This window comes from Oncorhynchus gorbuscha, linkage group LG18 (genome assembly GCF_021184085.1).
Source record: "Oncorhynchus gorbuscha isolate QuinsamMale2020 ecotype Even-year linkage group LG18, OgorEven_v1.0, whole genome shotgun sequence".
Lineage (NCBI taxonomy): Eukaryota > Metazoa > Chordata > Actinopteri > Salmoniformes > Salmonidae > Oncorhynchus > Oncorhynchus gorbuscha.
The window spans coordinates 58,946,535-58,973,548 of record NC_060190.1 but is presented as its reverse complement, the minus strand read 5'-3'; the positions used below and the strand labels follow the sequence as shown (position 1 = coordinate 58,973,548).

Sequence of the window (27,014 nt, the reverse complement as noted above, 5' to 3'; positions counted from 1 at the left end):
GGCCACTCAAGGACAATCATAGACTTGTCCCGAAGCCACTCATGCACTGTGTGCTTAGGGTTATTGTCCTGTGGGAACGTGAACCTTTGTGCTTCACCGTACGGATGTGTCCATGTTTCTTCCAGACGTGACGTTTGGCATTTAGGAGTCCTTTAGGTGCCTCTTGGCAAACTGCAAGCGGGCTGTCGTGCCTACTACTGAGGAGTGGCATCCATCTGGCCACTCTACCATGAAGGCCTGATTGATGGAGTGCTGCAGAGATGGTTATCTTTCTGGAAGGTTATCCCATCTCCACAGAGGAACTCTGGAGCTCTGTCACAGTGACCATCGGGTTCTTATTCACCTCTCCGACCAAGGCCCTTCCCCCCTGATTGCACAGTTTGGCTGGGCGGCCAGCTCTAGGAAGAGTCTTGGTGTTTCCAAACTTCTTTCATTTAAGAATGATGGAGGCCGAGTGGCGCAGCGGTCAAAGGCACTGCGTCGCAGTGCTAGAGGCATCGCTACAGATCCGTGTTCTCCCAAGTCTGTACGGGAGATGCAGCGATGGGACAAGACTTTAACTACAAATTGGGGAGAAAAAGGGGTAAAATAATCATAATAAATGAAAAATAACAAAAGAGAAAAAAACTACAATTTAGAAAACAAATTGAATGATGGAGGCCACTGTGTTATTGGGAACCTTCAATGCTGTAGAAATGTTTTGGTACCCTTCCCCAGATCTGTGACTCGACACTGACTCGGAGCTCTACGGACAGTTCCTTCGACCTCAGGGCTTGGTTTTTGCTCTGACATGCACTGTCAACTGTGGGACCTTATATAGACAGGTGTGTGCCTTTCCAAATCATGTCTAATCAATTGAATTTACCACAGGTGGACTGCAAACAATTTGTACAAACATCTCAAGGATGGATCAATGGAAACAGGATGCAGCTGAGTTCACTTTCGAGTCTCATAGCAAAGGGTCTGAATACTTATATAAATAAGGTTTCTGTTTTTTATTTTTAATACATTTGCAAAAATGTCTAAAAACCTGTTTATGCTTTGTCATTATGGGTTATTGTGTGTAGAATGATGAAGAAAAAACACAATAAATACAATTCATTTTAGAATAAGACTGTAACGGAACAAAATGTGGGGAAAAGGAAGGGGTCTGAATACTTTCCAAATGCATTGTATATCCTGTTGAATGTATTTAAATTGTTTTGTGGGGCTACTGTGATCTACTGTATCTCCTGTAGTTCTGGAGCCTGGGCATGTTTTGATGAGTTTAACCGCATTGATGTGGAAGTGCTGTCAGTGGTGGCCCAACAAATCGCCACCATCAATAAGGCCCAGCATCAGAGGGTGAACAAAAACATACACAAACACAGTCATAGACAACATGTACACAGTCAAAAGTGCATACACACATGAAAATATTACAGATTTGTATGTCTGTGCGTGAGTTTGTTTGTGTGTGTGTTTGTGTCTCTCAGGCAGAGCGATTTGTGTTTGAGGGGCAAGAGATCCCTCTTGTTGCGTCTTGTGCTGTTTTCATCACCATGAACCCTGGTTACGCCGGCCGCACTGAACTACCAGATAACCTAAAGGTAGCTACATAAAATTGCCCAAAAACATTTAAAAGTTCACATCCCTGGCAGGGTATTGTAAAAACAAAGCACTGAGGTGTGACTGTAACACATTATTTTTCTATCTGTTTGTCTTAAGGCTCTGTTCCGTCCTGTTGCTATGATGGTCCCTGATTATGCTATGATTGCTGAGATCTCTCTCTACTCCTTTGGCTTCAGCGATGCTAAAGTCCTCTCCAAGAAGATCACCACCACCTTCAAACTGTCCTCCGAGCAGCTCAGCTCCCAGGTGGTACCCTAGTCTACATAGAATCTTTGCCCCAGTACCCATACCCGCATCATGCCTTATTGAGGGTCAAGCTTTATATACAGTGCTGTATTTCTTTGTGAAAGTTGTCGTGGAAATTATAATCAATAATGAGTAGAGACAAGGTCAGTCATCAATCAGGGTATTACTTTATTCAAAATGTATTAATAACATCAATAAATTATAGCAATAATGAAGCTGGTCAACGACCCACCCGTAGGTGAGCAGATTTGAGCCACAGTATTTTATAGCAAAGTACATGCCCTGAATGTTCATGACAAACAACAGATGTATGGAATGGGTCACAAGGTTAGAATTTGTATGAAAGATACCTGGTTTCTACACAATGAGAACAGTCTTTACAGCAGACTATATCTGCTGTAAAGACTGTTCTCATTGTGTAGAAACCAGGGTCTGACCCCCAAAACAAAGTTCCTCTCATCATTATCCATACCGGAGCCATCTCCACCCTGGTACCTCTCAGCACATAAACACCAACACATTCTATGGAATGCGGGCTCCGAGAGAGGACAAGACCATCATAAATCAGTTGTTAGAGTTAAATCTCAGAAGCACCTCTCACACAGACACAATAGAGTTCTAAAAACCCTATTTTGTTGCATAAAACAACCATTTGATGCAATAACAGTATTATTAACATAATCATGTAATTTCTCCACGATAAAGTTTGACTGATGTATATGTGTGCAGGATCACTATGACTTTGGTATGAGAGCTGTGAAGACCGTGATCTCTGCTGCTGGAAACTTGAAGAGGGAGAATCAAGATATGAATGAGGTTAGAACAACACTTTATATGCCTAAATACACTGACCAGGCTATCAATAATGTAATCTGCCTGATGTAATCGGCCTGTCTCCCACCTCTAACTTCCAGGAACTGATCTGTCTACGGGCCATACGAGACGTCAACGTCCCCAAGTTCCTCCAAGATGACCTCAAGCTTTTCAATGGCATTGTGTCCGATCTCTTCCCCAAGATACGGGAGGAGCCCATCGACTACGGCACCCTGGAGAAGTCAATTCGCAATGTGTGTGCCAAGAAGAACCTCAAGGATGTGGATGGTTCGTACTCTATGGGGACACACAGCTTGTTTTTGTACTGCTTATTAGTGATGCTGTGCTATTGAGATTAGAATATAGGTATAAATTAGGCGGGAAATGATATATATTTTTTCACATGGTTTCATTTCCCATGTGTAAATGCAGGATACATCACCAAGTGTATTCAGCTGTATGAGACTACTGTTGTGAGGCATGGACTGATGTTGGTGGGACCGTCCGGCTCCGGAAAAACCAAGGTCTGCACCCCAAAAACCTCTCTTTACCAGCAGCACATGATATGTATTTGAAGATGATTCTGGTATTACAAATTAATGTAATATATTGCCATTGGCTTGGATTGTGTGTCAGTGTTATGAGATCCTAGGGAAAGCGATGACGGCTCTGCAGGGCCAGGTCTCTGTGAGTGGTGGTGTTTATGAGGCTGTACAGACCTATGTCCTCAACCCCAAGTCCATTACCATGGGACAGCTCTACGGGGAGTTTGACCTGTTGACACATGAATGGTGAGTAATTGCTCCATGTGCACATAACAGACCATCGCATACCATATGTAGATTTGGGCACATACAATACATAAACACTTATACACCTGGTACATTACAAACACACATACAGTAGATATCATATTGAATATCCTGTGAACACTCTGACACATCCATGCACACACACTCATGCCTCTTCTCGCTCTGTGTGCCTCCCTTCAGGTCGGATGGTATCCTGTCCTCTCTGATCCGTGGGGGGTCGTCCTCCATGGACGAGGAGAAGAAGTGGTACATGTTTGATGGGCCAGTGGACGCTGTGTGGATCGAGAACATGAACACTGTGCTGGATGACAATAAAAAACTCTGCTTGAGCTCTGGAGAGATCATCAAGCTCACAGACGTGAGAAACCTTTACATCTCTTCTGTCAGTTTTCCCTCTCTCATTTTGTTCCACACCTCATACCAGTTATGCACATTCAGAATACATGTGTGTATCCTCCTCCAGGTGCAGACGATGATGTTTGAGGTGCAGGACCTGGCGGTGGCGTCCCCGGCCACAGTGTCTCGTTGTGGGATGGTGTACCTGGAGCCTAGCATCCTGGGCCTCACCCCCTTCACTGAGTGCTGGCTGAGGACGGTCCCCGAACCCCTGAGGCCCTACACAGACCAGCTCAATTCCCTCTTCATCAGGTTTCTCCAGGTAACACAGAGGGCCGCTCAACAGGCATTTTACTAATGTTTATTCCACTTTACAACTGTATCATAAGTTAGTCGCTGTGAGTGTCTGGTTGTGTCAGGCCTTGTTCTGTTGGGTCTCAGGGAAAATTGAGTCTGTGTGTCTCTAGGATTCCATCACATTTGTAAGGAAATCGGTGAAAGAGGTAATCTTCTCCATGGACAGCAACCTCACATGCAGTCTGCTCAAACTGCTGGACTGTTTCTTCCAACCCTTTATCCATCGAGAGGTCAGTGAACACCACTCCCTGCCACAAACACCCACACAATCTACCCACCATCAGGAGACAAAAGGGATGAGTGATCAGCTGAGGTGATGGAGATGTTCATCTCTTGATGACTAGTCTGTCATGTACTGTGTGTTTGGCCAGGGGGAGAGGCCTCTTCTGCAGGAGAAGCTTGACCGGTTAAAGGAGCTGATTGAGCCCTGGTTCATCTTCTCTCTGGCGTGGAGTGTGGGAGCCACAGGGGACGCCCCCAGCTGCCAGCGCTTCAGTGCTTGGCTCAGGGCCAAGATGGCAGAGGAGAAGGTTGAGTTGTGTTTTCCAGAGGAAGGCCTGGTGTATGACTACCAGCTTGATGATGCAGGAATCAGCAACATGGGAGACGAAGAGGAGGAGGACAGAGGGAGGAAGGTGAGCATTTGAAAAGCAAACATTCTGGAAATACCTTTAGAAACATAAAGGGCCATACAAGTGACATACATCCTGTTGAGTAGGTGCACTGGGTCAGTTGGATGAAATCTGCCCAGAATGTGGTCATCACGCCAGAGACAAGCTACTCTGACATCATCGTACCCACACCAGACACAGTCCGCATTTCCTTCCTGATGGATATGCTGCTGTCTAACAAGAAGCCTGTAAGTACCTCCCAATACGGCACCCATAAATAGTGTATTATCAGTGTATCATTCCTGGTGAAAGCTTTTGTGAGTGTAATGGAGGAGTCTTTCTGTGAGTAGAGTTGTTCTTAGTCAGAGGCTCTGTGTTGACCAGGTGCTGTGCATTGGACCGACTGGCACAGGAAAGACCCTGACCATGTCTGACAAGCTGCTGAAGAACATGCCTGCTGAGTACATTACACACTTCCTTATGTTCTCTGCTCGTACTTCAGCCAACCAGACACAGGATTATATTGATAGCAAACTGGACAAGAGGTAAGCCTTTTACCAACATCTCTCTTTGTACTGTATGATCTGTGCTGTAATGTCTAAAGGCATTCTCATTCCTTTATATACTGACCTCTCCAACCAAAGCATGTATTTGTCAGGCGTAAGGGTGTGTTTGGGCCTCCCCTGGGGAAGTATTTTATCTTCTTCATTGATGACCTGAACATGCCCATTCTGGAGACCTACGGGGCCCAGCCCCCCATTGAGCTTCTCCGCCAGTGGATGGACCATGGAGGCTGGTATGACAGGAAGCAGATAGGTGAGGACCCTTCCTCCAAAGCTGAGTCTGCACATCTAGCTCCCATGGCTCTGTGAAGGCCACCACATTGAACTCTGCTTTGTCCTGCAGGCACTTTTAAACACCTGGTAGACATCAACTTTGCGTGCGCTATGGGACCCCCAGGAGGGGGCAGGAACCCCATCACCCAGCGTTTCACACGCCACTTTAACTTCCTCTCCTTCACTGAGATGGAGGACGCCAGCAAGAAGAAGATCTTCTCTACTATCCTGGGCAACTGGATGGGTGAGACGGCCTGACTGCCGAAAATGTATCCAACTGATGTTCATTTTGGTGAAGGGTTGGGGGTGGCTAGGTATGGTTGAGGCACCAGTCACATTGAGGAGGTAGTTTGTTAAGTTGCTGCAATCCTTTCTAATATATTTGTTGCTTTCTTACAGATGGAAATATAAGTAAAAAGGAACCAGGGAGTAAGTCAGAGAGGGAGACAGAGAGACAGAAGAAGGAGAGAGAGAAAGAGAAGACTGACGCTCTAGAAATATGTTACCATGCATCATTATTTTAAACTCAGCAAAAAAGAAATGTCCCCTTTTCAGGACCCTGTCCTTCAAAGATAATTCGTAAAAATCCAAATAACTTCACAGATCCTCATTGTAAAGACTTTAAACACTGTTTCCCATGTTTATTCAAAGAACCATAAACAATTAATAAACATTCACCTGTGGAACGGTCGTTAAGACACTAACAGCTTACGGACAGTAGGCAATTAAGGTCACAGTAATGAAAACATAGGACTCTAAAGAGACCTTTCTACTGACTCTGAAAAACACCAAAAGAAAGATGCCCAAGGTCCCTGCTCATCTGCATGAACGTGTCTTAGACATGCTGCAAGGAGGCATGAGGAATGCAGATGTGGCCAGGTCAATAAATAGCAATGTCCGTGGCCAGGGCAATGTCACAATGTCTGTGAGATGCCTAAGACAGCACCACATGGCGACAGGACAGACAGCTGATCGTCCTCGCAGTGGCAGACCACGTGTAACAACACCTGCACAGGATCGGTACATCTGAACATCACACCTGCGGGACAGGTACAGGATGACAATTGCCGTAGTAACACCAGGAACGCACAGTCCCTCCATCAGTGCTCAGACTGTCCGCAATAGGCGGTAAAGCTGTTCCTCACCAGACGTTTAGGCTGTTGTAAGGCTGTTCCTCACCAGACATCACTGGTAACAACGTCGCCTGTGGGCACAAACCCACCGTCTCTAGACCAGACAGGACTGGCAAAAAGTGCTCTTCACTGACGAGTCGCAGTTTTGTCTCACCAGGGGTGATGGTTGGATTCGCCTTTATCGTCGAAGGAATGAGCTTTACACCGAGGCCTGTACTCTGGAGCGGGGTTGATTTGGAGGTGGAGGGTCCGTCATGGTCTGGGGCGGTGTATCACAGCATCATCGGACAGAGCTTGTTGTCATTGCAGGCAATCTCAACGCTCTGCGTTACAGGAAAGACATCCTACTCCCTCATGTGGTACCCTTCCTGCAGGCTCATCCTGACATGATCCTCCAGCATGACAATGCCACCAGCCATACTGCTCGTTCTGTTCGTGATTTCCTGCAAGACAGGAATGTCAGTGTTCTGCCATGGCCAGCAAAGAGCCCGGCTCTCAATCCCATTGATCACGTCTGAGACCTGTTAGAATCGAGGGTGAGGGCTAGGGCCATCCCTCCAGAAATGTCCGGGAACTTACAGGTGCTCATGGACACATTATTCAATTTCTGTTAGTCACTAGTCTGTAGAACTGTTTCAGTTTATGTCTCAGTTTTTGAATCATGTTATGTTCATACAAATATTTACACGTTAAGTTTACTGGAAATAAACGCAGTTGACAGTTGACAGTGAGTTGGTAGGATGGCGTTTCTTTTTTACGTAGCTGAGTTTAGTCATTATTAAATGGCATATATTATAGATGTTGATGTAATTCTAAACTATTAAATTGTTACTGGTCTTTTACTCACACAAAAAGTAAAGTTCTCCATATGTCTTTGCTAATTTTATATCCAACCCGTCTCCCTTACCCCTCTTTTCCCTCAGGACCTGTTCCAGAGATCCAGCCTCTGAACGGGCCTCTGGTGGACGCCACTATCTGTGTCTACGCCACCATCACTTCCCAGCTCCTTCCCACACCAGCCAAATCCCACTACACATTCAACCTTAGGGACCTTTCCAAGGTCTTCCAGGGCATCCTGATGGCAGAGGCTACCAAGATAGAGGTAAATGACTGATGGCTCAAACATGAGATCATACAGTATAGAAACCCTGAAAGGCTCTTCAAACGGAGGATGTGCTGCTTGTTTTGATTCTCAGGACAAGATGCACTTGCTGCAGTTGTGGTACCATGAAAGCTGCCGGGTGTTCCAGGACCGGCTGGTGAGTGCTGAGGACCGGGACTGGTTTGATAAGCTCCTACAGGCCCGCATTGAGGAGTTTGGCTGCAGCTTTGAGGATGCTGTGCCCTGCCAGCCGGTCCTGTTTGGAGACTTCATGATTCCCGGAGCTGACAACAAAGCCTACCAGCTCATTGAGGACAGGGAGAAGGTGAGACTTCACTGCTAAACTTAAAGGGCAACTCCACCACTTTTCAACCTTGTTTTCATTATCTTCAGAACAATACCAGTGCAAACATACAGTATGTGAAAACAGCACATTTCTACAAAAATATAACGTTACAAAGTTCTACCCGATGGCTTCATCAAAAGTTAAAGAATTTTAAAAACAGTGTTTTTAAAACTTCTTGCGTCGAGCCATCCCAGATCCGGTATCGTGACTACAGCCTCAAGCTCATTACCATAACGCAACGTTAACTATTCATGAAAATCGCAAATGAAATGAAATTAATCTATTTGCTCTCAAGCTTACGTAGCCTTTTGTTAACAACACTGTCATCTCAGATTTTCAAAATATGCTTCTCAACCATTGTAAAACAAGCATTTGTGTAACAGTATTGATAGCTAGCGTAGCATTTAGCGTAGCATTTAGCATTAGCATTCAGCAGGCAACATTTTCACAAAAACCAGAAAAGCATACAAATAAAATCTTCGGATGTTTTCAATGAGGAGACTCTCAGATAGCAAATGTTCAGTTTTTCCTGAAAGATTATTTGTTTAGGACAAATCGCTCCGTTTTCTGCGTCACGTTCAGCTACGAAAAAAACCTGTATCCAGGATTGTGTAAATCTATCCGCAAGCTCATTAGCATAACACAACGTTAACTATTCATGAAAATCACAAATGAAATGAAATGAATCTATTTGCTCTCAAGCTTAGCCTTTTGTTAACAACACTGTCATCTCAGATTTTCAAAATATGCTTTTGAACCATAGCTAAACAAGCATTTGTGTAACTGTATTGATAGCCTAGCATAGGATTATGCCTGTCTTTCAGCATGCAACATTTTCACAAAAACCAGAAAAGGATTTTAAAAAAATCATTTACCTTTGAAGAACTTCAGATGTTTTCAATGAGGAGACTCTCAGTTAGATAGCAAATGTTCCGTTTTTACGAAAAATATTATTTGTGTCGACTAATCGATCCGTTTTGTTCATCACGTTTGGGTAAGAAAAAAATATATAATAAATTAAGTCATTAAAACGCAAACTTTTTTCCAAATGAACTCCATAATATCGACAGAAACATGGCAAACCGATGTTTAGAATCAATCCTCAAGGTGTTTTTCACATATCTATCGACGATAAATCCTTCGTGGCAGTTGACTTTCTCTTCTGAAGAAATGGAACGCTCATGGACCTACAGATTACGCAATAATTTCGACACAGGACACCGAGCGGGACACCAGGTAAATGTAGTCTCTTATGGTCAATCTTCCAATGATATGCCTACGAACACGTCACAATGCTGCAGACATCTTGGACAAACGGCAGAGCGCATAAGCTCGTTCACAGCATATTCACAGGCTTATAAGGAGACGATAGTAAAACAGAGCGTCAAAAATCCTGCTCATTTCCTGTTTGAAGTTTCATCTGGGTTTCACCTGTAAGATCAGTTCTGGGGCACTCACAGATAATATATTTGCAGTTTTGAAAACGTCAGAGTGTTTTCTTTCCAAAGCTGGCAATTATATGCATAGTCGAGCATCTTTTCGTGACAAAATATTGCGCTTAAAACGGGCACGTTTTTTTATCCAATAATGACATAGCGCCCCCATAGGTTGAAGAGGTTAACACTTTGCTGTGACGTGGGGAGCAAGAAAATACCCTCCCTTGGACTAGAAACTCGTTGCACCTTTTGAAAATCACTTTTCTTTAGGACCTTTCTTATCTTTTTAACCACATATCATAGAATCACGCTGTTTTCACATATGTAGACACTGGTTTGGTATGGGAGATGATGAATATGAGGTTAAAAAGTGGCGGTATTGCCCTTTAAAAGACTTCCATAACAACGTTTGGTGACACCACTAGGGTAGTAATGAGATTTATGGGTGTTTTTCATCCCAATACTGTCTTGTGACTCCCACAGCTGGCCAGAGTCATGGAGGAGTACATGGATGACTATAACCAGATCAGCACCACCAAGATGAAGCTGGTACTCTTCATGGATGCCATCCAGCATGTGTGCCGCATCAGCCGCATCCTGCGCCAGCCCCTGGGAAACGCCCTCCTCCTGGGGGTCGGGGGCAGCGGGCGCCAGTCACTCACCAAGCTGGCCACGCACATGTGAGGCTCATACCTTCTATTTTATTAAACATCTGAAAGAATGTTACTGTGATAATATGGTGTTAATATGTTGATTTACACCTCAGGTCAGACTATGAGTGTTTCCAGATTGAGCTCGCTAAGAACTACGGCCACACAGAGTGGAGGGAAGACCTCAAGAGCATCATGCTGAAGGCTGGCCTGCAGAATGTACAGATCACCTTTCTGTTTGTAGACACACAGGCGAGTACTTTTTCACAGTGTCAGCACTTACACATACCCGCTTATCGACATGCCCTCTAACCCTGTGTGTTTTACCTCAGATCAAGAGCGAGTCGTTCTTGGAGGATGTGAATAACATCCTGAACTCTGGTGACGTGCCCAACCTCTATGCGGTGGACGAGCAGGAGCGCATCCTGACCGCTATGAAGCCTGTGGTGCAGGACCTAGGCCAGCAGCCCACCAAAGCCAACCTCATGACTGCCTACATAAAAAGAGTCCGCAGTAACATCCACACCGTGCTCTGCATGAGGTCAGACTCATGGCACTGTATCCATACATGTACAGTGCATTCGGAAAGTATTCAGACCCGTCGACTTTTTCCACATTTTGTTACATTATCGCCTTATTCTAAAATGAATTAGATTTCATTTTTTCCTCATCAATCTACACACAATACCATGTAATGACAACCCCCCCCCCCACAAAAAAAATGGACATTTTTCTAATTTCTTACAAATAGAAAACCAAAATATCACATTTACATAAGTATTCAAACCCTTTACTCAGTACATTGTTGAAGCACCTTTGGCAGCGATTACAGCCTTGAGTCTTCTTAGGAATAACGCTACAAGCTAGGCACACCTGTATTTGGGGAGTTTTTCCCATTCTTGTCTGCAGATCCTTTCAAGCTCTGTCAGTTTGGATGGGGAGTGCCGCTGCACAGCTATTTTCACGTTTCTCCAGAGATGTTCGATTGGGTTCAAGTACGGACACTGGCTCGAGGACATTCATAGACTTGTTCCGAAGCCACTCCTGCGTTGTCGTGGCTGTGTGCTTAGGGTTATTGTCCTGTGGGAATGTGAACCTTCGCCCCAGTCTGAGGTCCTGTGCGCTCTGGAGCAGATTTCTATCGAGGATCTCTCTGTTCTTTGCTTCGTTCATCTTTCCCTTGATCCTGACCAGTCTCCCAGTCCCTGCCGCTGAAAAACATCCCCACAGCATGATGCTGCCACCACCGTGCTTCACCGTACGGATGTGGCCAGGTTTCTTCCAGACGTGACGTTTGGCATTCAGGCCAAAGATTTCCATCTTGGTTTCATCAGATCAGAGAATCTTGTTTCTCATGGTCAGAGTCCTTTAGGTGCCTCTTGGCAAACTGCAAGCGGGCTGTCGTGCCTACTACTGAGGAGTGGCATCCATCTGGCCACTTTACCATGAGGCCTGATTGATGGAGTGCTGCAGAGATGGTTATCTTTCTGGAAGGTTATCCCATCTCCACAGAGGAACTCTGGAGCTCTGTCAGAGTGACCATCAGGTTCTTGGTCACCTCCCTGACCAAGACCACTGTGTTCTTGGGGACCATCAATGCTGCAGTAATGCTTTGGTACCCTTCCTCAGATCTGTTCCTCGACACAATCCTGTCTCGGAGTTCTACTGACAATTCCTTCAACCTCATGGCTTGGTTTTTGCTCTGACATGCACTGTCAACTGTGGGACCTTATATAGACAAGTATGTGCCTTTCCAAATCATGTCCAATCAAATTGAATTTACCACAGGTGAACTCCAATTAAGTTGTAGAAACATCTCAAGGATGACTAATGGAAACAGGATGCACCTGAGCTCAATTTTGAGTCTCATAGCAAAGGGTCTGAATATTTATGTAAATAAGGTATTTCTGTTTTTTTTTTTTTTTACATTTTCAAAAATGTCTAAAAACCTGTTCATGCTTTGTCATTATGGGGTATTGTGTGTAGATTGATGTGGAATTGTATTTTATTTTTTACATTTTAGAATAAGGCTGTAACGTAACAAAATGTGGAAAAAGTCTGAATACTTTCCGAATGCACTGTATATCTGCCTCTCACGCCTACACTGTCACTGTTGCATACACACTCCGTCACACACACCACCAAGCACACACCCACCCACTGCTTTTGCTGCTGCCATACTATTTACTATTATTAAACCTTCTATCGGTCAATTTCTCCTAATCCCCGCCTTCATGCACAGTACCAGTCAAAAGTTTGGACACACCTACTCAGTCTAGGGTTTTTCTTTATTTTTAATATTTTCTACTTTGTACAGTAATAGTGAAGACATTAAAAACTATGAAATAACACATATGGAATTATGTAGTAACCAAAAAAGTGTTAAACAAATAAAAATATATTTTATATTTGAGATTCTTCAAAGTAGCCACCCTTTACCTTGATGAAAGCTTTGCACACTCTTGGCATTCTCTCAACCAGGTTCATGAGGTAGTCACTTGGAATTCATTTCAATTAACAGGTGTGCTTTGTTAAAAGTTCATTTGTGGAATTTCTTTATGCGTTTGAGCCAATCAGTTGTGTTGTGACAAGGTAGGGGTGGTACACAAGAACTGCTCAAATATGCAAAGAGAAACGACAGTCCATTATTACTTTAAGGCATGAAGGTCAGTCAATGCTGTCTGTGATTTATTTTATTTTATTCAAGGCACACTTTTATTTTTATTTTTTTGTGTGTGTGAATTTTTACCCCTTTTTCTCCCCAATTTCGTGGTGTCCAATTGTTGTAGTAGCTACTATCTTGTCTCATCGCTACAACTCCCGTACAGACTCAGGAGAGACGAAGGTTGAAAGTCATGCGTCCTCCGATACACAACCCAATCTAGCCGCACTGCTTCTTAACACAGCGTGCATCCAACCCAGCCGCACCAATGTGTCAGAGGAAACACTGGGCACCTGGCAACCGTGGTTAACGCGCACTGCGCCCGGCCCGCCACAGGGGTCCCTGGTGCGCGATGAGACAAGGACATCCCTACCGACCAAGCCCTCCCTAACCCGGACGACACTAGGCCAATTGTGCGTCGCCCCATGGACCTCCCGGTCAAACCCTAAAAACCGCTGCACCTCCTTTACCGTGGTCGGAGTCAGCCAATTATGCACGGCTGCAACGCGGTCACACTCCATCACCACCCCAGAGGTGGAAATGTGATAACCCAGGAAGGAAACGACTTGTTTGGAGAACACACATTTCTCAGCCTTGATGTACAGGTCATGCTCCAGCAGTTGCCCAAGTACTTTACTGTTATGCAGGTGAATGAGGACCCAAAAGCGACTTGGCGAAAACAGAGTCTTTAATCCAGTAAAGTAAAAATACAATCATAAAGCACAATTTCCACTCGTAATGACGAGAACAGACTGGAGACTCGATCTTGAACTGCAGGTTGCCTCGGGAAGGCACTTGAACGTAGCAGACTCAGACACCTGCTCACCACGCAGCATCTGAGGGAAACATGACACGACAGGGCGATACACAGACACAGCACGGTGAACAATAGACAAGGATCCGACAGGGCAGAAACGGAAAACAAGGGGAGAAATAGGGACTCTAATCAGGGGAAAAGATAGGGAACAGGTGTGGGAAGACTAAATGATTGATTAGGGGAATAGGAACAGCTGGGAGCAGGAACGGAGCGATAGAGAGATGAGAGAGAGGGAGGAAGAGAGAAAGAGGGGAACGAACCTAAAAAGACCAGCAGGGGGAAAACGAACAGAGGGAAAAGCAAAATGACAAGACAAAATAAGACAAAACATGACAGTACCCCCCCACTCACCGAGCGCCTCCTGGCGCTCTCGAGGAGGAACACTGCCGGCAACGGAGGAAATCATAGATCACAAACGGTCCAGAACGTCCCGAGAAAGAACCCAACTCCTCTCCTCAGGACCGTAACGGAAAAACGAAAAAAAGGGAAACTAGGGTACTACTCTAAAAAAAAAAATGAGACACGGGTAGAGAACTGAAAGCTTTAGAGCAAACAGGACCAAACAGGCCAGGAGAGTAACAACTAGGGACAGACTGAGACACAGCAAGGGCAGGAACAAGAACAGGAGAGATGCGATGGCAGGGAACAGACTGAGACCCAGCAAGACCAGGAGCAGAAGCAGAAAAAAAAATTACCAGACTTCTTCTGCGCGCAGTCCGAACACGCAGCCACGAAACGGCGCGTGTCACGCTCCTGAGTAGGCCACCAAAACCGCTGGCGAATAGAAGCAAGCGTACCCCGAACGCCGGGATGGCCAGCTAACTTGGCAGAGTGAGCCCACTGAAGAACAGCCAGACGAGTAGAAACAGGAACGAAAAGAAGGTTACTAGGGCAAGCGCGCGGCGACGCAGTGTGCGTGAGTGCTTGCTTAACCTGTCTCTCAATTCCCCAGACAGTCAACCCGACAACACGCCCAACAGGAAGGATCCCCTCGGGAACGGTAGAAGCCACAGAAGAACTAAAGAGACGGGATAAAGCATGAGGCTTGGTGTTCTTAGTACCCGGGCAATAAGAAATAACGAATTCAAAACGAGCGAAAAACAACGCCCAACGAGCATGACGCGCATTCAGTCGTTTGGCAGAACGGATGTACTCAAGGTTCTTTTGGTCAGTCCAAACGACAAAAGGAACGGTCGCCCCCTCCAACCACTGTCGCCATTTGCCTAGGGCTAAACGGATGGCGAGCAGTTCGCGGTTAGCCACATCATAGTTACGTTCCGACGGTGACAGGCGATGAGAAAAATACGCACAAGGGTGGACCCCATCGTCAGTATCGGAGCGCTGGGACAGAATGGCTCCCACGCCCACCCCCGACGCGTCAACCTCAACAATAAACGGTTTAGTGACGTCAGGTGCAACAAGGATAGGAGCGGATGCAAAACGCTTCTTGAAGAGATCAGGACAACAATCATACGACCGGTGAGGAGGAAGGGAGTTGGTTCTGGACCGACTGAAGACCGTGCGCAGACCATGATACTCCTCCGGCACTCCTGTCAAATCACCAGGTTCCTCCTGAGAAGAGGGGACAGAACAAACAGGAGAAATAGCAGACATTAAACACTTCACATGACAAGAAACGTTCCAGGAAAGGATAGAATTACTAGACCAATCAAAAGAAGGATTATGACACACTAGCCAGGGATGACCCAAAACAACAGGTGTAAAAGGTGAACAAAAAATCAAAAAAGAAATGGTCTCACTATGGTTACCAGATACAGTGAGGGTTAAAGGTAGTGTTTCATATAATATACTGGGGAGAGGACTACCATCCAAGGCAAACATGACCGTGGGCTCCCCCTAACTGTCTGAGAGGAATGTCATGTTCCTGAGCCCAGGCTTTGTCCATAAAACAGCCCTCCGCCCCAGAGTCTATTAATGCACTGCAGGAAGCTGCCGATCCGGTCCAGCGTAGATGGACCGGTAAGGTAGTACAGGTACTTGACGGAAAGGACCGTCTAGTAGCGCTTATCAGTCGCCCTCCGCTTACTGATGAGCTCTGGCCTTTAACTGGACATGAAATGACAAAATGACCAGCGGAACCGCAATAGAGACAGAGGCGGTTGGTGATTCTCCGTTCCCTCTCCTTAGTCGAAATGCGAATACCCCCCAGCTGCATGGGCTCAACACCTGAGTCAGTGGGGAAAGATGGTAGTGTCGGAGAGAGGGGAGACACAGTTAACGCGAGCTCTCTTCTATGAGCTCGGTGACGAAGGTCTACCCGTCGTTCAATGCGAATAGCGAGTTCAATCAAAGAATCCACGCTGGATGGAATCTCCCGAGAGAGAATCTCATCCTTAACCTTAGCGTGGAGTCCCTCCAGAAAACGAGCGAGCAACGCCTGCTCGTTCCAGTTACTGGAGGCAGCAAGAGTGCGAAACTCTATAGAGTAATCCGTTATGGATCGATTACCTTGACATAGGGACAGGGACCAGGAAGCTTCTTTCCCAAAAACTGAGCGATCAAAAACCCTTATCATCTCCTCTTTAAAGTTCAGATAATTGTTAGTACACTCAGCGCTTGCCTCCCAGATAGCTGTGCCCCACTGCCGAGCCCGACCAGTAAGGAGTGATATGACATAGGCAATCCGAGCTCTCTCTCTTGAGTATGTGTTGGGTTGGAGAGAGAACACTATATCACACTGGGTGAGAAAGGAGCGGCACTCAGTGGGCTGCCCAGAATAACATGGTGGGTTATTAACCCTAGGTTCCGGAGGCTCGGAAGACCCGGAAGTAGCTGGTGGCACGAGACGAAGACTCTGATACTGTCCTGAGAGGTCGGAGACCTGAGCGGCCAGGGTCTCAACGGCATGCCGAGCAGCAGACAATTCCTGCTCGTGTCTGCCGAGCATCGCTCCCTGGAACTCGAGAGTGTAGAGAGAATCCATAGTCGCTGGGTCCATTCTTGGTCGGATCCTTCTGTTATGCAGGTGAATGAGGACCCAAAAGCGACTTGGCGAAAACAGAGTCTTTAATCCAGTAAAGTAAAAATACAATCATAAAGCACAATTTCCACTCGTAATGACGAGAACAGACTGGAGACTCGATCTTGAACTGCAGGTTGCCTCGGGAAGGCACTTGAACGTAGCAGACTCAGACACCTGCTCACCACGCAGCATCTGAGGGAAACACGACACGACAGGGCGATACACAGACACAGCACGGTGAACAATAGACAAGGATCCGACAGGGCAGAAACGGAAAACAAGGGGAGAAATAGGGACTCTAATCAGGGGAAAAGATAGGGAACAGGTGTGGGAAGACTAAATGATTGATTAGGGGAATAGGAACAGCTGGGAGCAGGAACGGAGCGATAGAGAGAAGAGAGAGAGGGAGGAAGAGAGAAAGAGGGGAACGAACCTAAAAAGACCAGCAGGGGGAAAAACGAACAGAGGGAAAAGCAAAATGACAAGACAAAATAAGACAAAACATGACACTTTACGCACCAGAGACACATGCGCGGCGCGTGTGGCGGAATAGATCAGTATATCATCGATATACACCACCACACCCTGCCGAGAATCTCGTCTACGAAAGATTGAAAGACGGCTGGAGCATTTTTTCAACCCATACATCGTGACGAGGTACTCATAATGGCCAGATGTGGAACTAAATGCGGTCTTCCACTCATCTCCCTCCCGGATACGCACCTAAATGTACGCACTCCTAAGGTCCAGTTTTGTGAAAAACGCGCTCCTTGAAATGATTCCACCGCCGTGGCGATGAGAGGTAGCGGGTAACAAAACCCCACTGTGATGGAATTTAGACATCTATAATCAATGCACGGACGCAGACCTCCCTCCTTTTTCTTCACAAAAAAGTAACTCGAGGAGACAGGTGACATGAAGGGCCGAATGTACCCCTGTCCCAGAGATTCAGTGACATATGTCTCCATAGCCACTGTCTCCTCCTGGGACAACGGGTACACGTGACTCCTGGGAAGTGCAGCGTTTACCAGGAGGTTTATCGCGCAATCCACTCGTTGATGAGGTGGTAATTCTTTTTACAGAAAGCGATAGCCAAATCGGCATATTCAGAGGGAATGAGCACAATGGAAACCTGGTCTGGACTCTCCACCGTCGTCGCACCGATGGAAACTACTCTGCACCTACCAGAACACTCCTCTGACCACTCTTGGAGAGCCCCCTGTTTCCATGAAATCTCAGGATTGTGATTAGCCAGCCAGGGAATCCCCAGCACCACTGGAAACGCAGGTGAATCAATAAGGAAGAGACTAATCCACTCCTTATGATCCCCCTGCGTTACCATGTCCAGTGGAACCGTGGCCTCCCGGACCAGCCCTGACCCAAATGGCCAGCTATCTAAGGAGTGCACAGGGAAGGGTGGATTTAGCGGCACCAGCAGAATCCTTAGCCTCAACACGAGTCCACGATCCATAAAGTTCCCAGCTGCGCCTGAATCGACTAGCGCCTTATGCTGGAGAGAGGGAGAAAACTCAGAGAAAGAAATGAGTAAATACATGTGACCAACAGGGAGCTCTGGGTGAGTCTGGTGCTGACTCACCTGGTGTGACCGAGAAGTGCTCTGCCTGCCCTCTCAGCTCCCAGACAAGGTCCTCCAGCACCGATCGCTGTGTGTCCTCTCCGACCACAACTGGTGCAGGAGGAGCCTCCTTCTCCGGTCCCCCTCGATGCGGCCCCCCCTAACTCCATAGGGATTGGAGCGGGAGTGCCAGGAGGTGGAACTAACAAGGCCCGTTCTGGACACCCGCGGGCAGCCAGCAGGTTGTCGGATCGACATGTCAATGAGTTCGTCGAGGGAGAGGGTGGCATCACGACAAGCTAGCTCCCTGCGGACGTCCTCCCGGAGGCTAAATCAATTAGTGGTCCATCAGGGCCCTGTCGTTCCACCCCGCTCCTAGTGGCCAAGGTCCGAAACTTCAGCGCATTGTCCTGCACGCTCCTCGTCTCCTGTCTAAGGTGAAACAGCTGTTCACCTGCCGCTCGGCCCTCTGGTGGGTGGTCGAACACGGCCCGGAACCGGCGGGTGAACTCTGGATAGTGGTCCCTCGCAGAGTCTGGGCCATTCCACACTGCATTGGCCCACTCTGGGGCTCGACCCGTCAGAAAGGAGACGAGGACGCTCACACTCTCCTCACCGGAGGGAGTCGGACCAACGGTAGCCAGGTACAGCTCAAGCTGTAGCAAGAACCCCTGGCACCCAGCCGCCGTTCTATCGTACTCCCTGGGGAGCGCCAGACGAAGAGCACTGGATCTGGACGCCGCCGGAGGAGTAGGTTGAACAGGTGGCGGAGGAGCTGGGGGTGAGGTAGGGAGACCACTCCTCTCCCATTGGTCCATTCTGTCCATCATTTGATCCATTGCTGACCCGATTCGGTGGAGAATGGCCGTATGATGGAGGACACGCTCCTCTATAGATGGGAGAGGGGGTGCAGCTGCTCCTGCTGACTCCATGGATATGTTGCGGGCTTCTGTCACACAGCCAGGAGTGGTGGGTGCGGAGTCAAGCGCAGAGAGCAGAGAATAATGGGGGAAACCGAACTTCAGTCAGTGAACATAACACTCAACCAACCTAGACTAACAGAGAACAAGCCCGCACAAAAGCAGGCGGGCCTAACAGGCTTAAATAGTTCTGAACCAAAACTCAAACAAGAAACAGGTGCAACCAATAAGACATAACAAACAGAAAATTAAAAGGGGATCGGTGGCAGCTAGTAGACCGGTGACGACGAGCGCCGAGCGCCGCCCGAACAGACAGGGGAGCCACCTTCGGTGGAAGTCGTGACAATAACTTCCTCTCTTATTTGATATTTGTCATGTTTTCTTTATTATTTATAGTTATATTTGTATTCGTTATACTACTGCACTTTTGGGAAGAGCTTGCAAGGTAAGCATTTCACTGTTCTTGGGCATGTGACAATAAAACTTGAACTGAACTGCTCACTCACAGCATCTGAAAGGTACAGTAAAGAGATCAGCTAATGACTTGAACCTCTACTAATTTCTCTTTACCTCTCTCCACCTTCTTTTTTTTTTTTACCTCACCTCCATCTCTTCCCTCACTCTCCTGTCCTCACCTATCTTCTCTCCACCTCTCCGTTCCTCACCACGCCCCTCCTCCCTGCCTCTTTTCCTCCTCTCCCCATGTCTAGTCCTATAGGGGAGGTGTTCCGGGCGCGGCTCAGACAGTTCCCGTCTCTGGTGACCTGCTGCACTATAGACTGGTTCAGTGCCTGGCCAGAGGAGGCCCTCCAGTCTGTGGCTGCCTCCTTCCTCTACGAGCTGCCAGAGCTGGAAGCCAGCCCCACTGCAATGAAAGGCCTGGTGAGGAGAAACAGAGAGTGTGTGTTTGTGTTCTTGTCTCCTGCCAGCCTCTCCTCACCACTGTTGTGTCCCTGTCTAGATTATGATGTGTGTGGAGATCCACCAGATGGTAGCCAGGAAATGTGCGCAGTACCTGGCTGAGCTGTCCAGATATAACTATGTCACGCCCAAGAGCTATCTGGAGCTACTCGCAATCTTCTCCTCTCTCATCGGCCGCAAGAAACAGGAGCTGCACAGTGCCCGGCAGCGCATGAAGACTGGCCTGGACAAGGTGAGAAGAGGGACCCTCAATGCCACAATTTTTGTATCTAAGAGGTCATCTTCTCTTCTGTGTCTTTTGCTTCAAATGTATTTTGTATGCTTTAAATGTGTGTCTGTGTTCATATGGGTCTGCGTTTAACCATGTGATTTTACTGTGTGCCTGTGTGTGTCTATAGCTATTGAGGACAGCAGAGGATGTGAGTAAGATGCAGGAGGAGCTGGAGATGATGAGGCCTCTGCTGGAGGAAGCTGCCAAGGACACAGTGATCACCATGGAGAAGATCAAGGTAAATTAGACCAAGAACCCTCATCAGGCTCTTCAAATGCCTGTACATGCTGTATCCTTTATATAGCACATGTGTTATGCATGTTAATCTTTGTGTGCGTGTGTATGTGTGTGTGTTGACAGGTAGACACTGTGGTTGCAGAGGAGACCCGTACGGCGGTGCAGGCAGAGGAAGCCAAAGCCTCACAGAAAGCATGTGTGGCCGGTGCCATCGCTGAAGACGCCCAGAAAGACCTGGATGAAGCACTGCCAGCTCTAGACGCCGCCCTCACCAGCCTTAAGTCTCTCAACAAGAACGACGTTGTTGAGGTGACATTATTTTGCCCTGTAATGGTTTATGGTTGTACTTGTACTTTTGGCTTGTTGTTTTCCTAGATTGCTCTGTACTGTATGAGGGCTTTTGTACTGTATGACTGGGGCTGGGTCTCTCCAGGTGAGGGCCATGCAGCGCCCGCCCCATGGGGTGAAACTGGTGATAGAGGCTGTTTGCATCATGAGGTCCATCAAGCCTAAGAAGGTGGCCGGAGAGAAGCCAGGCACCAAGGTGGACGACTACTGGGAGCCTGGCAAGAGCCTTCTGCAGGACCCCGGGAAGTTCCTAGAGGGCCTCTTCAAATTTGACAAAGTATGTCAATGTCCTGGGGACACGGTATCCCAAACAAAGCTTTTTTACTTTCTTTCAGTTTAAATGGAGCTTTTTGACTGGAATCATTTTGGCACCGATCTCCTCTGTAGGAAAATATTCCAGACTCCGTGATCAAATTAGTACAACCCTACATTGATAATGAAGAGTTCCAGCCAGCCAACATTGCCAAGGTGTCCAAGGCCTGCACCTCCATCTGCCAGTGGGTGCGAGCCATGCACGTGTACCACTTTGTGGCCAAGGGTGTGGAGCCTAAAAGAGTATGAATATATTTGCTTTAAATGCTGCCCTCTCTTGTACAACAAGACTATTGCATCTGCATATGCACTATTTGTGTGAGTGTTGATGTGTGTATCTTTCACTCCTGTGTGTGCGTGCTCATGCAGAAAGCTCTGCAGGAGGCCCAGGAGGACCTGGCTGTGACCCAGCTCATCCTGGACGATGCCAATGAGAAGCTGGCACAGGTGGAAGAGGGCATCGCAACGCTGCAGGCCAAGTACCATGACTGTCTGGCCAAGAGAGACGAGCTGGACAACAAGTGCCAGCTGTGTGAGAACCGCCTGGTCCGCGCAGACAAGGTCAGAGAGAGATGGGGACAAAGCTTCTGCATTGCTTGCTGTTTGCGGTTTTAGACTGGGTTTCTGTATAGCACTTTGTGACATCTGCTGATGTAAAAACGGTTTTATAAATACATTTAATTGATTGATTGAAATCTCACTGATAACAACACACATATTTGCGCTGGCTTGACAGGTGCAGGACAAATCTGAAATGATATAGAGGCCAGACCGACCATACACAGGGTTGAAAATAATTTATAAAAATTACCAGATTTAAAAAAAATCTGGGTTATTAACGGGTCATTTTGGTCATCTGTGTAAGTTTGGGTAATTTAAACTTGATTAATATACAGTTGAAGTTGGAAGTTTACATACATCTTAGCCAAATACATCTAAATTCAGTTTTTCACAATTCCTGACATTTAATCCTAGTAAAAATTCCCTGTTTTAGGTCAGTTAGGATCACCACTTTATTTTAAGAATGTGAAATGTCAGAATAATAGTAGAGAGAATGATTCATTCCCAGTGGGTCAGAAGTTTACATACACTCAAATAGTATTTGGTAGCATTGCCTTTAAATTGTTTAACTTGGGTCAAACATTTCAGGTAGCCTTCCACAAGTTTCCCACAATAAATTGGGTGAATTTTGGCCCATTCCTCCTGACAGAGCTGGTGTAACTGAGTCATGTTTGTAGGTCTGCTTGCTCACACACACTTTTTCAGTTCTGTCCACACATTTTCTATAGGATCGAGGTAAGGGCTTTGTGATGTCCACTCCAATACCTTGACTTTGTTGTCCTTAAGCCATTTTGCCACAACTTTGGAAGTATGCTTGGGGTCATTGTACATTTGGAAGACCCATTTGCGACCAAGCTTTGACTTCCTGACTGATGTCTTGAGATGTTGCTTCAATATATCCACATAATTTTCTCTCCTCATGATGCCATCTATTTTGTGAAGTGCACCAGTCCCTCCTGCAGCAAAGAACCCCCACAGCATGATGCTGCCACCCCCCCCGTGCTTCACGGTTGGGAGGGTGTTCTTCGACTTGCAAGCTTCCCCCCTTTTTCCTCCAAACATAACAATGGTCATTATGGCCAAACAGTTCTACATTTGTTTCATCAGACCAGGGGACATTTCTCCAAAAAGTACGAACTTTGTCCCCATGTGCAGTTGCAAACCGTAGTCTGGCTTTTTTATGGCTGTTTTTCAGCAGTGGCTTCTTCCTTGCTGAGTGGCCTTTCAGGTTATGTCGATATAGGACTCGTTTTACTCTGGATATAGATACTTTTGTACCTGTTTCCTCCAGCATCTTCACAAGGTCTTTTGCTGTTGTTCTGGGATTGATTTTCACTTTTCGTTCATCTCTAGGAGAGAGAACGCGTCTCCTTCCTGAGCGGTATGACGACTGCGTGGTCCCATGGTGTTTATACTTGCGTACCATTGTTTGTACAGATGAACATGGTACCATCAGGTGTTTGAAATTGCTCCCAAGGATGAATCAGACTTGTGGAGGTCTACAATTTTTTTCTGAGGTCTTGGTGGATTTGTTTAGATTTTCCCATGATGTCAAGCTAAGAGGCACTGAGCTTGAAGGTAGGCCTTGAAATACATCCACAGGTACACCTCCAATTGACTCAAATGATGTCAATAAGCCTTTCCGAAGCTTCTAAAGTAGAGGTCGGCCGATTAATCGGAATGGCCGATTAATTGGGGCCGATTTCAAGTTTTCATAACAATCGGAAATCGGTATTTTTGGGCGCCGATTTGACAATTTTTTTATATATATACAGTGGGGCAAAAAATTATTTAGTCAGCCACCAATTGTGCAAGTTCTCCCACTTAAAAAGATGAGAGAGGCCTGTAATTTTCATCATAGGTTCACTTCAACTATGACAGACAAAATTAGGAAAAAATGAATGAATTTATTTGCAAATTATGGTGGAAAATAAGTATATATATACACACACTTTTTTATATACCTTTATTTAACTAGGCAAGTCAGTTAAGAACACATTCTTATTTTCAATGACGGCCTAGTGGGTTAACTGCCTCGTTCGGGGGCAGGACGACAGATTTTCACCTTGTCAGCTCGGGGGATCCAATCTTGCAACCTTACAGTTAACCAGTCCAACGCAATAACGACCTGCCTCTCTCTCGTTGCACTCCACAAGGAGACTGCCTGTTACGCGAATGCAGTAAGCCAAGGTAAGTTGCTAGCTAGCATTAAACTTAATCTTATAAAAAACAATCAATCATAATCACTAGTTAACTACACATGGTTGATGATATTACTAGAAATTATCTAGTGTGTCCTGCATTGCATATAATCTGACTGAGCATACAAGTATCTAAGTATCTGACTGAGCGGTGGTAGGCAGAAGCAGGCGCGTAAACATTCATTCAAACAGCACTTTCGTGCGTTTTGCCAGCAGCTCTTCGTTGTGCGTCAAGCATTGCGCTGTATATGACTTCAAGCCTATCAACTCCCGAGATGAGGCTGGTGTAACCGAAGTGAAATGGCTAGCTAGTTAGCGCGCGCTAATAGCATTTCAGACGTCACTCGCTCTGAGCCTTCTAATAGTTGTTCCCCTTGCTCTGCATGGGTAACGCTGCTTCGATGGTGGCTGTTGTCGCTGTGTTGTTGGTTCGAGCCCAGGGAGGAGCGAGAAGAGGGACGGAAGCTATACTGTTACACTGGCAATATTAACGTGCCTATAAGAACATCTAATAGTCAAAGGTTAATGAAATACAAATGGTATAGAGGGAAATAGTCCTATAATTCCTATAATAACTACAACCTAAAACTTCTTACCTGGGAATATTGAAGACTCATGTTAAAAGGAACCACCAGCTTTCATATGTTCTCATGTTCTGAGCAAGGAACTGAAACGTTAGCTTTCTTACATAGCACATATTGCACTTTTTCTTCTCCAACACTTTGTTTTTGCATTATTTAAATCAAATTGAAAATGTTTCATTATTTACTTGAGGCTAAATTGATTTTATTGATGTATTATATTAAGTTAAAATAAGTGTTAATTCAGTATTGTTGTAATTGTCATTATTACAAATAAATAAATAAATATCGGCCGATCAATCGGTATCGGCTTTTTTGGTCCTCCAATAACCGATATCGGTATCGGCGTTGAAAAATCATAGTCGGTCGACCTCTATTCTAAAGCCATGATATCATTTTCTGGAATTTTCCAAGCTGTTAAAAGGCACATTCAACTTAGTGTATGTTAACTTCTGACCCACTGGAATTGTGATACAGTGAATTATATGTGAAATAATCTGTTTTTAAACAACTGTTGGGAAAATGACTTGTGTCATGCACAAAGTAGATCTCCTAGCCGACTTGCCAAACTATAGTTTAACAATAAACTTGTGGAGTGGTTGAAAAACGAGTTTTAATGACTCCAACCTAAGTGTATCTAAACTTCTGACTTCAACTGTATATATATATTTTTTTCCCTTTATATCTGTGTTCATGTTGTCCATGATTTTCTGGTAGATAGAACATATGGTTCAAGAGAAAGTAGCAGTACTTAATTTGTAAATTGGGAGGTGCCGGAAACAAAAAGTTAGCACTAGAAGAGGGTGACTTGAGGAGCTCTGAGGTACCGGAACACATTAAAAGAATCGCCTTTATAATAAAACATTGCATGCATATCATCATATTTGTGTAGTGGCATAGAGCAGTATAGTAGGTAGAGGCACTTGCAGAGGAACAAATTGGCCTGTTATAAACACATTTCATGCAATTCTATGCCATTTTACATGGCTGCCGACTTAAGCAGAATCTTTTTTTAATAGTGCAAAAATGATTGAAATGACAGATGCCTTTTACATGGACGAACTGAGAATATGAGATAAATTTAAAACAACCTTGTCTTGAATCCATGAATATCCTAGGCCTAGGTACAATATGAGGAGGACATTATAGTCCTAAAAAAGCTTTCCACTTTCACTGACTCACCCAATGATGCACAGCTCACTCACTGGCGATGGCCGATGCGCTCGTGCCAAAAGCCTCTACAATATCAGGCACGGGCTAAAAAAAACATTTTCACATTTACTTTTTTTAGGGGGCAGCAGAATTACAGAGGAGGCAACTCAAATGAACTCTGACCACATTTATTTTAATCTTTACATTTCAAACAGTGATTTTTTTTTCATGCCTTGAGAAGTACTGGATCCTGGCATATAGGTTACGTAACGAAACAGTCCAAAACGGAGAGTTGACTGTTCCTTTTCTGACATGATCCGGCTCAAAGCACTGCAAAATAGCCTAATTAATGAAAAAACATTAAATTACTTCGAATGTAATTGCAATGAACTATTCCAACGATTGACTTATTTCACAACTGCCACCAGTTTGGCCCTGCAACATTTGCAACAAAGATATGTTGACAAACAGTATTTCATGGGCGACTCCACTTCCTGATTTGGCCTCGTTTGGTTTGTTAAGAAATGCTAGCGGCCATGACTGAATTCAAACGTGAGTTGGTTTCGAGATGACGGCCTAGGAACAGGCACTGGTAAAGGTAAAAAATTAAATTTGTTGATGGGTTATACTTAGTATAATGTTTCACAGCTTTGTGATTCTATTTTCCACATTAAAATAATAATATTTTATATGTTATTAAAATGACCTCAAATCCTTGGAAGTAAAAAAAAAAAAGATTACTGGTACATTTCCAAAATTACCAGTAATATTCCCCACTTTGCAACCCTACTGTTGATTGTTACTGTCACTTTGTTCTTTTCATTTTACACAAGTCCCCCCCCCCCCTTCCAATGTAATTTCTGCAATGCCCTATTTATTTACATCAGACATAACTCAGTGTTGTCTGCAGTGTCTGTGGGTGCTGATGATATGAGTGTGTTGTGTGTGTCTCTCCAGCTGATTGGAGGGCTAGCGGATGAGAAGGTGCGTTGGAGGGAGACCGTGCAGCACCTGGAGTACATGGTTAATAACGTGTCAGGAGACGTCCTGCTAGCAGCAGGATATGTGGCCTACCTGGGACCCTTTACTGTGGGTGCTGCTCTGTTGTTGTGCTACTGTTACATGTATGTGTTATGCTGTCGTATTAGTGAGAGTTTTGTACAGTAAGTAGTGCTTTTAGGTA

At 45.7% G+C, this 27,014-nt stretch overlaps 1 protein-coding gene across 1 annotated transcript in view; it reads left to right on the top strand.

Moving 5' to 3' along the window:
• Positions 1-27,014, top strand: part of dnah1 (dynein, axonemal, heavy chain 1) — a 69,382-nt gene that overhangs the window by 30,124 nt on the left and 12,244 nt on the right. The window contains exons 29-57 of the mRNA XM_046312950.1: positions 1,239-1,344; positions 1,476-1,589; positions 1,708-1,857; positions 2,587-2,673; positions 2,772-2,958; positions 3,103-3,194; positions 3,307-3,461; positions 3,663-3,840; positions 3,946-4,140; positions 4,286-4,405; positions 4,547-4,810; positions 4,894-5,034; positions 5,171-5,331; positions 5,445-5,602; positions 5,693-5,866; positions 6,022-6,051; positions 7,679-7,857; positions 7,952-8,182; positions 10,123-10,319; positions 10,406-10,541; positions 10,622-10,830; positions 19,958-20,129; positions 20,209-20,400; positions 20,567-20,677; positions 20,800-20,985; positions 21,110-21,301; positions 21,412-21,579; positions 21,706-21,897; positions 26,789-26,920. Coding sequence (XP_046168906.1) covers positions 1,239-1,344; positions 1,476-1,589; positions 1,708-1,857; positions 2,587-2,673; positions 2,772-2,958; positions 3,103-3,194; positions 3,307-3,461; positions 3,663-3,840; positions 3,946-4,140; positions 4,286-4,405; positions 4,547-4,810; positions 4,894-5,034; positions 5,171-5,331; positions 5,445-5,602; positions 5,693-5,866; positions 6,022-6,051; positions 7,679-7,857; positions 7,952-8,182; positions 10,123-10,319; positions 10,406-10,541; positions 10,622-10,830; positions 19,958-20,129; positions 20,209-20,400; positions 20,567-20,677; positions 20,800-20,985; positions 21,110-21,301; positions 21,412-21,579; positions 21,706-21,897; positions 26,789-26,920 — 4,609 coding nt within the window. The remainder of the gene's footprint in view (positions 1-1,238; positions 1,345-1,475; positions 1,590-1,707; positions 1,858-2,586; positions 2,674-2,771; positions 2,959-3,102; positions 3,195-3,306; positions 3,462-3,662; positions 3,841-3,945; positions 4,141-4,285; positions 4,406-4,546; positions 4,811-4,893; positions 5,035-5,170; positions 5,332-5,444; positions 5,603-5,692; positions 5,867-6,021; positions 6,052-7,678; positions 7,858-7,951; positions 8,183-10,122; positions 10,320-10,405; positions 10,542-10,621; positions 10,831-19,957; positions 20,130-20,208; positions 20,401-20,566; positions 20,678-20,799; positions 20,986-21,109; positions 21,302-21,411; positions 21,580-21,705; positions 21,898-26,788; positions 26,921-27,014) is intronic.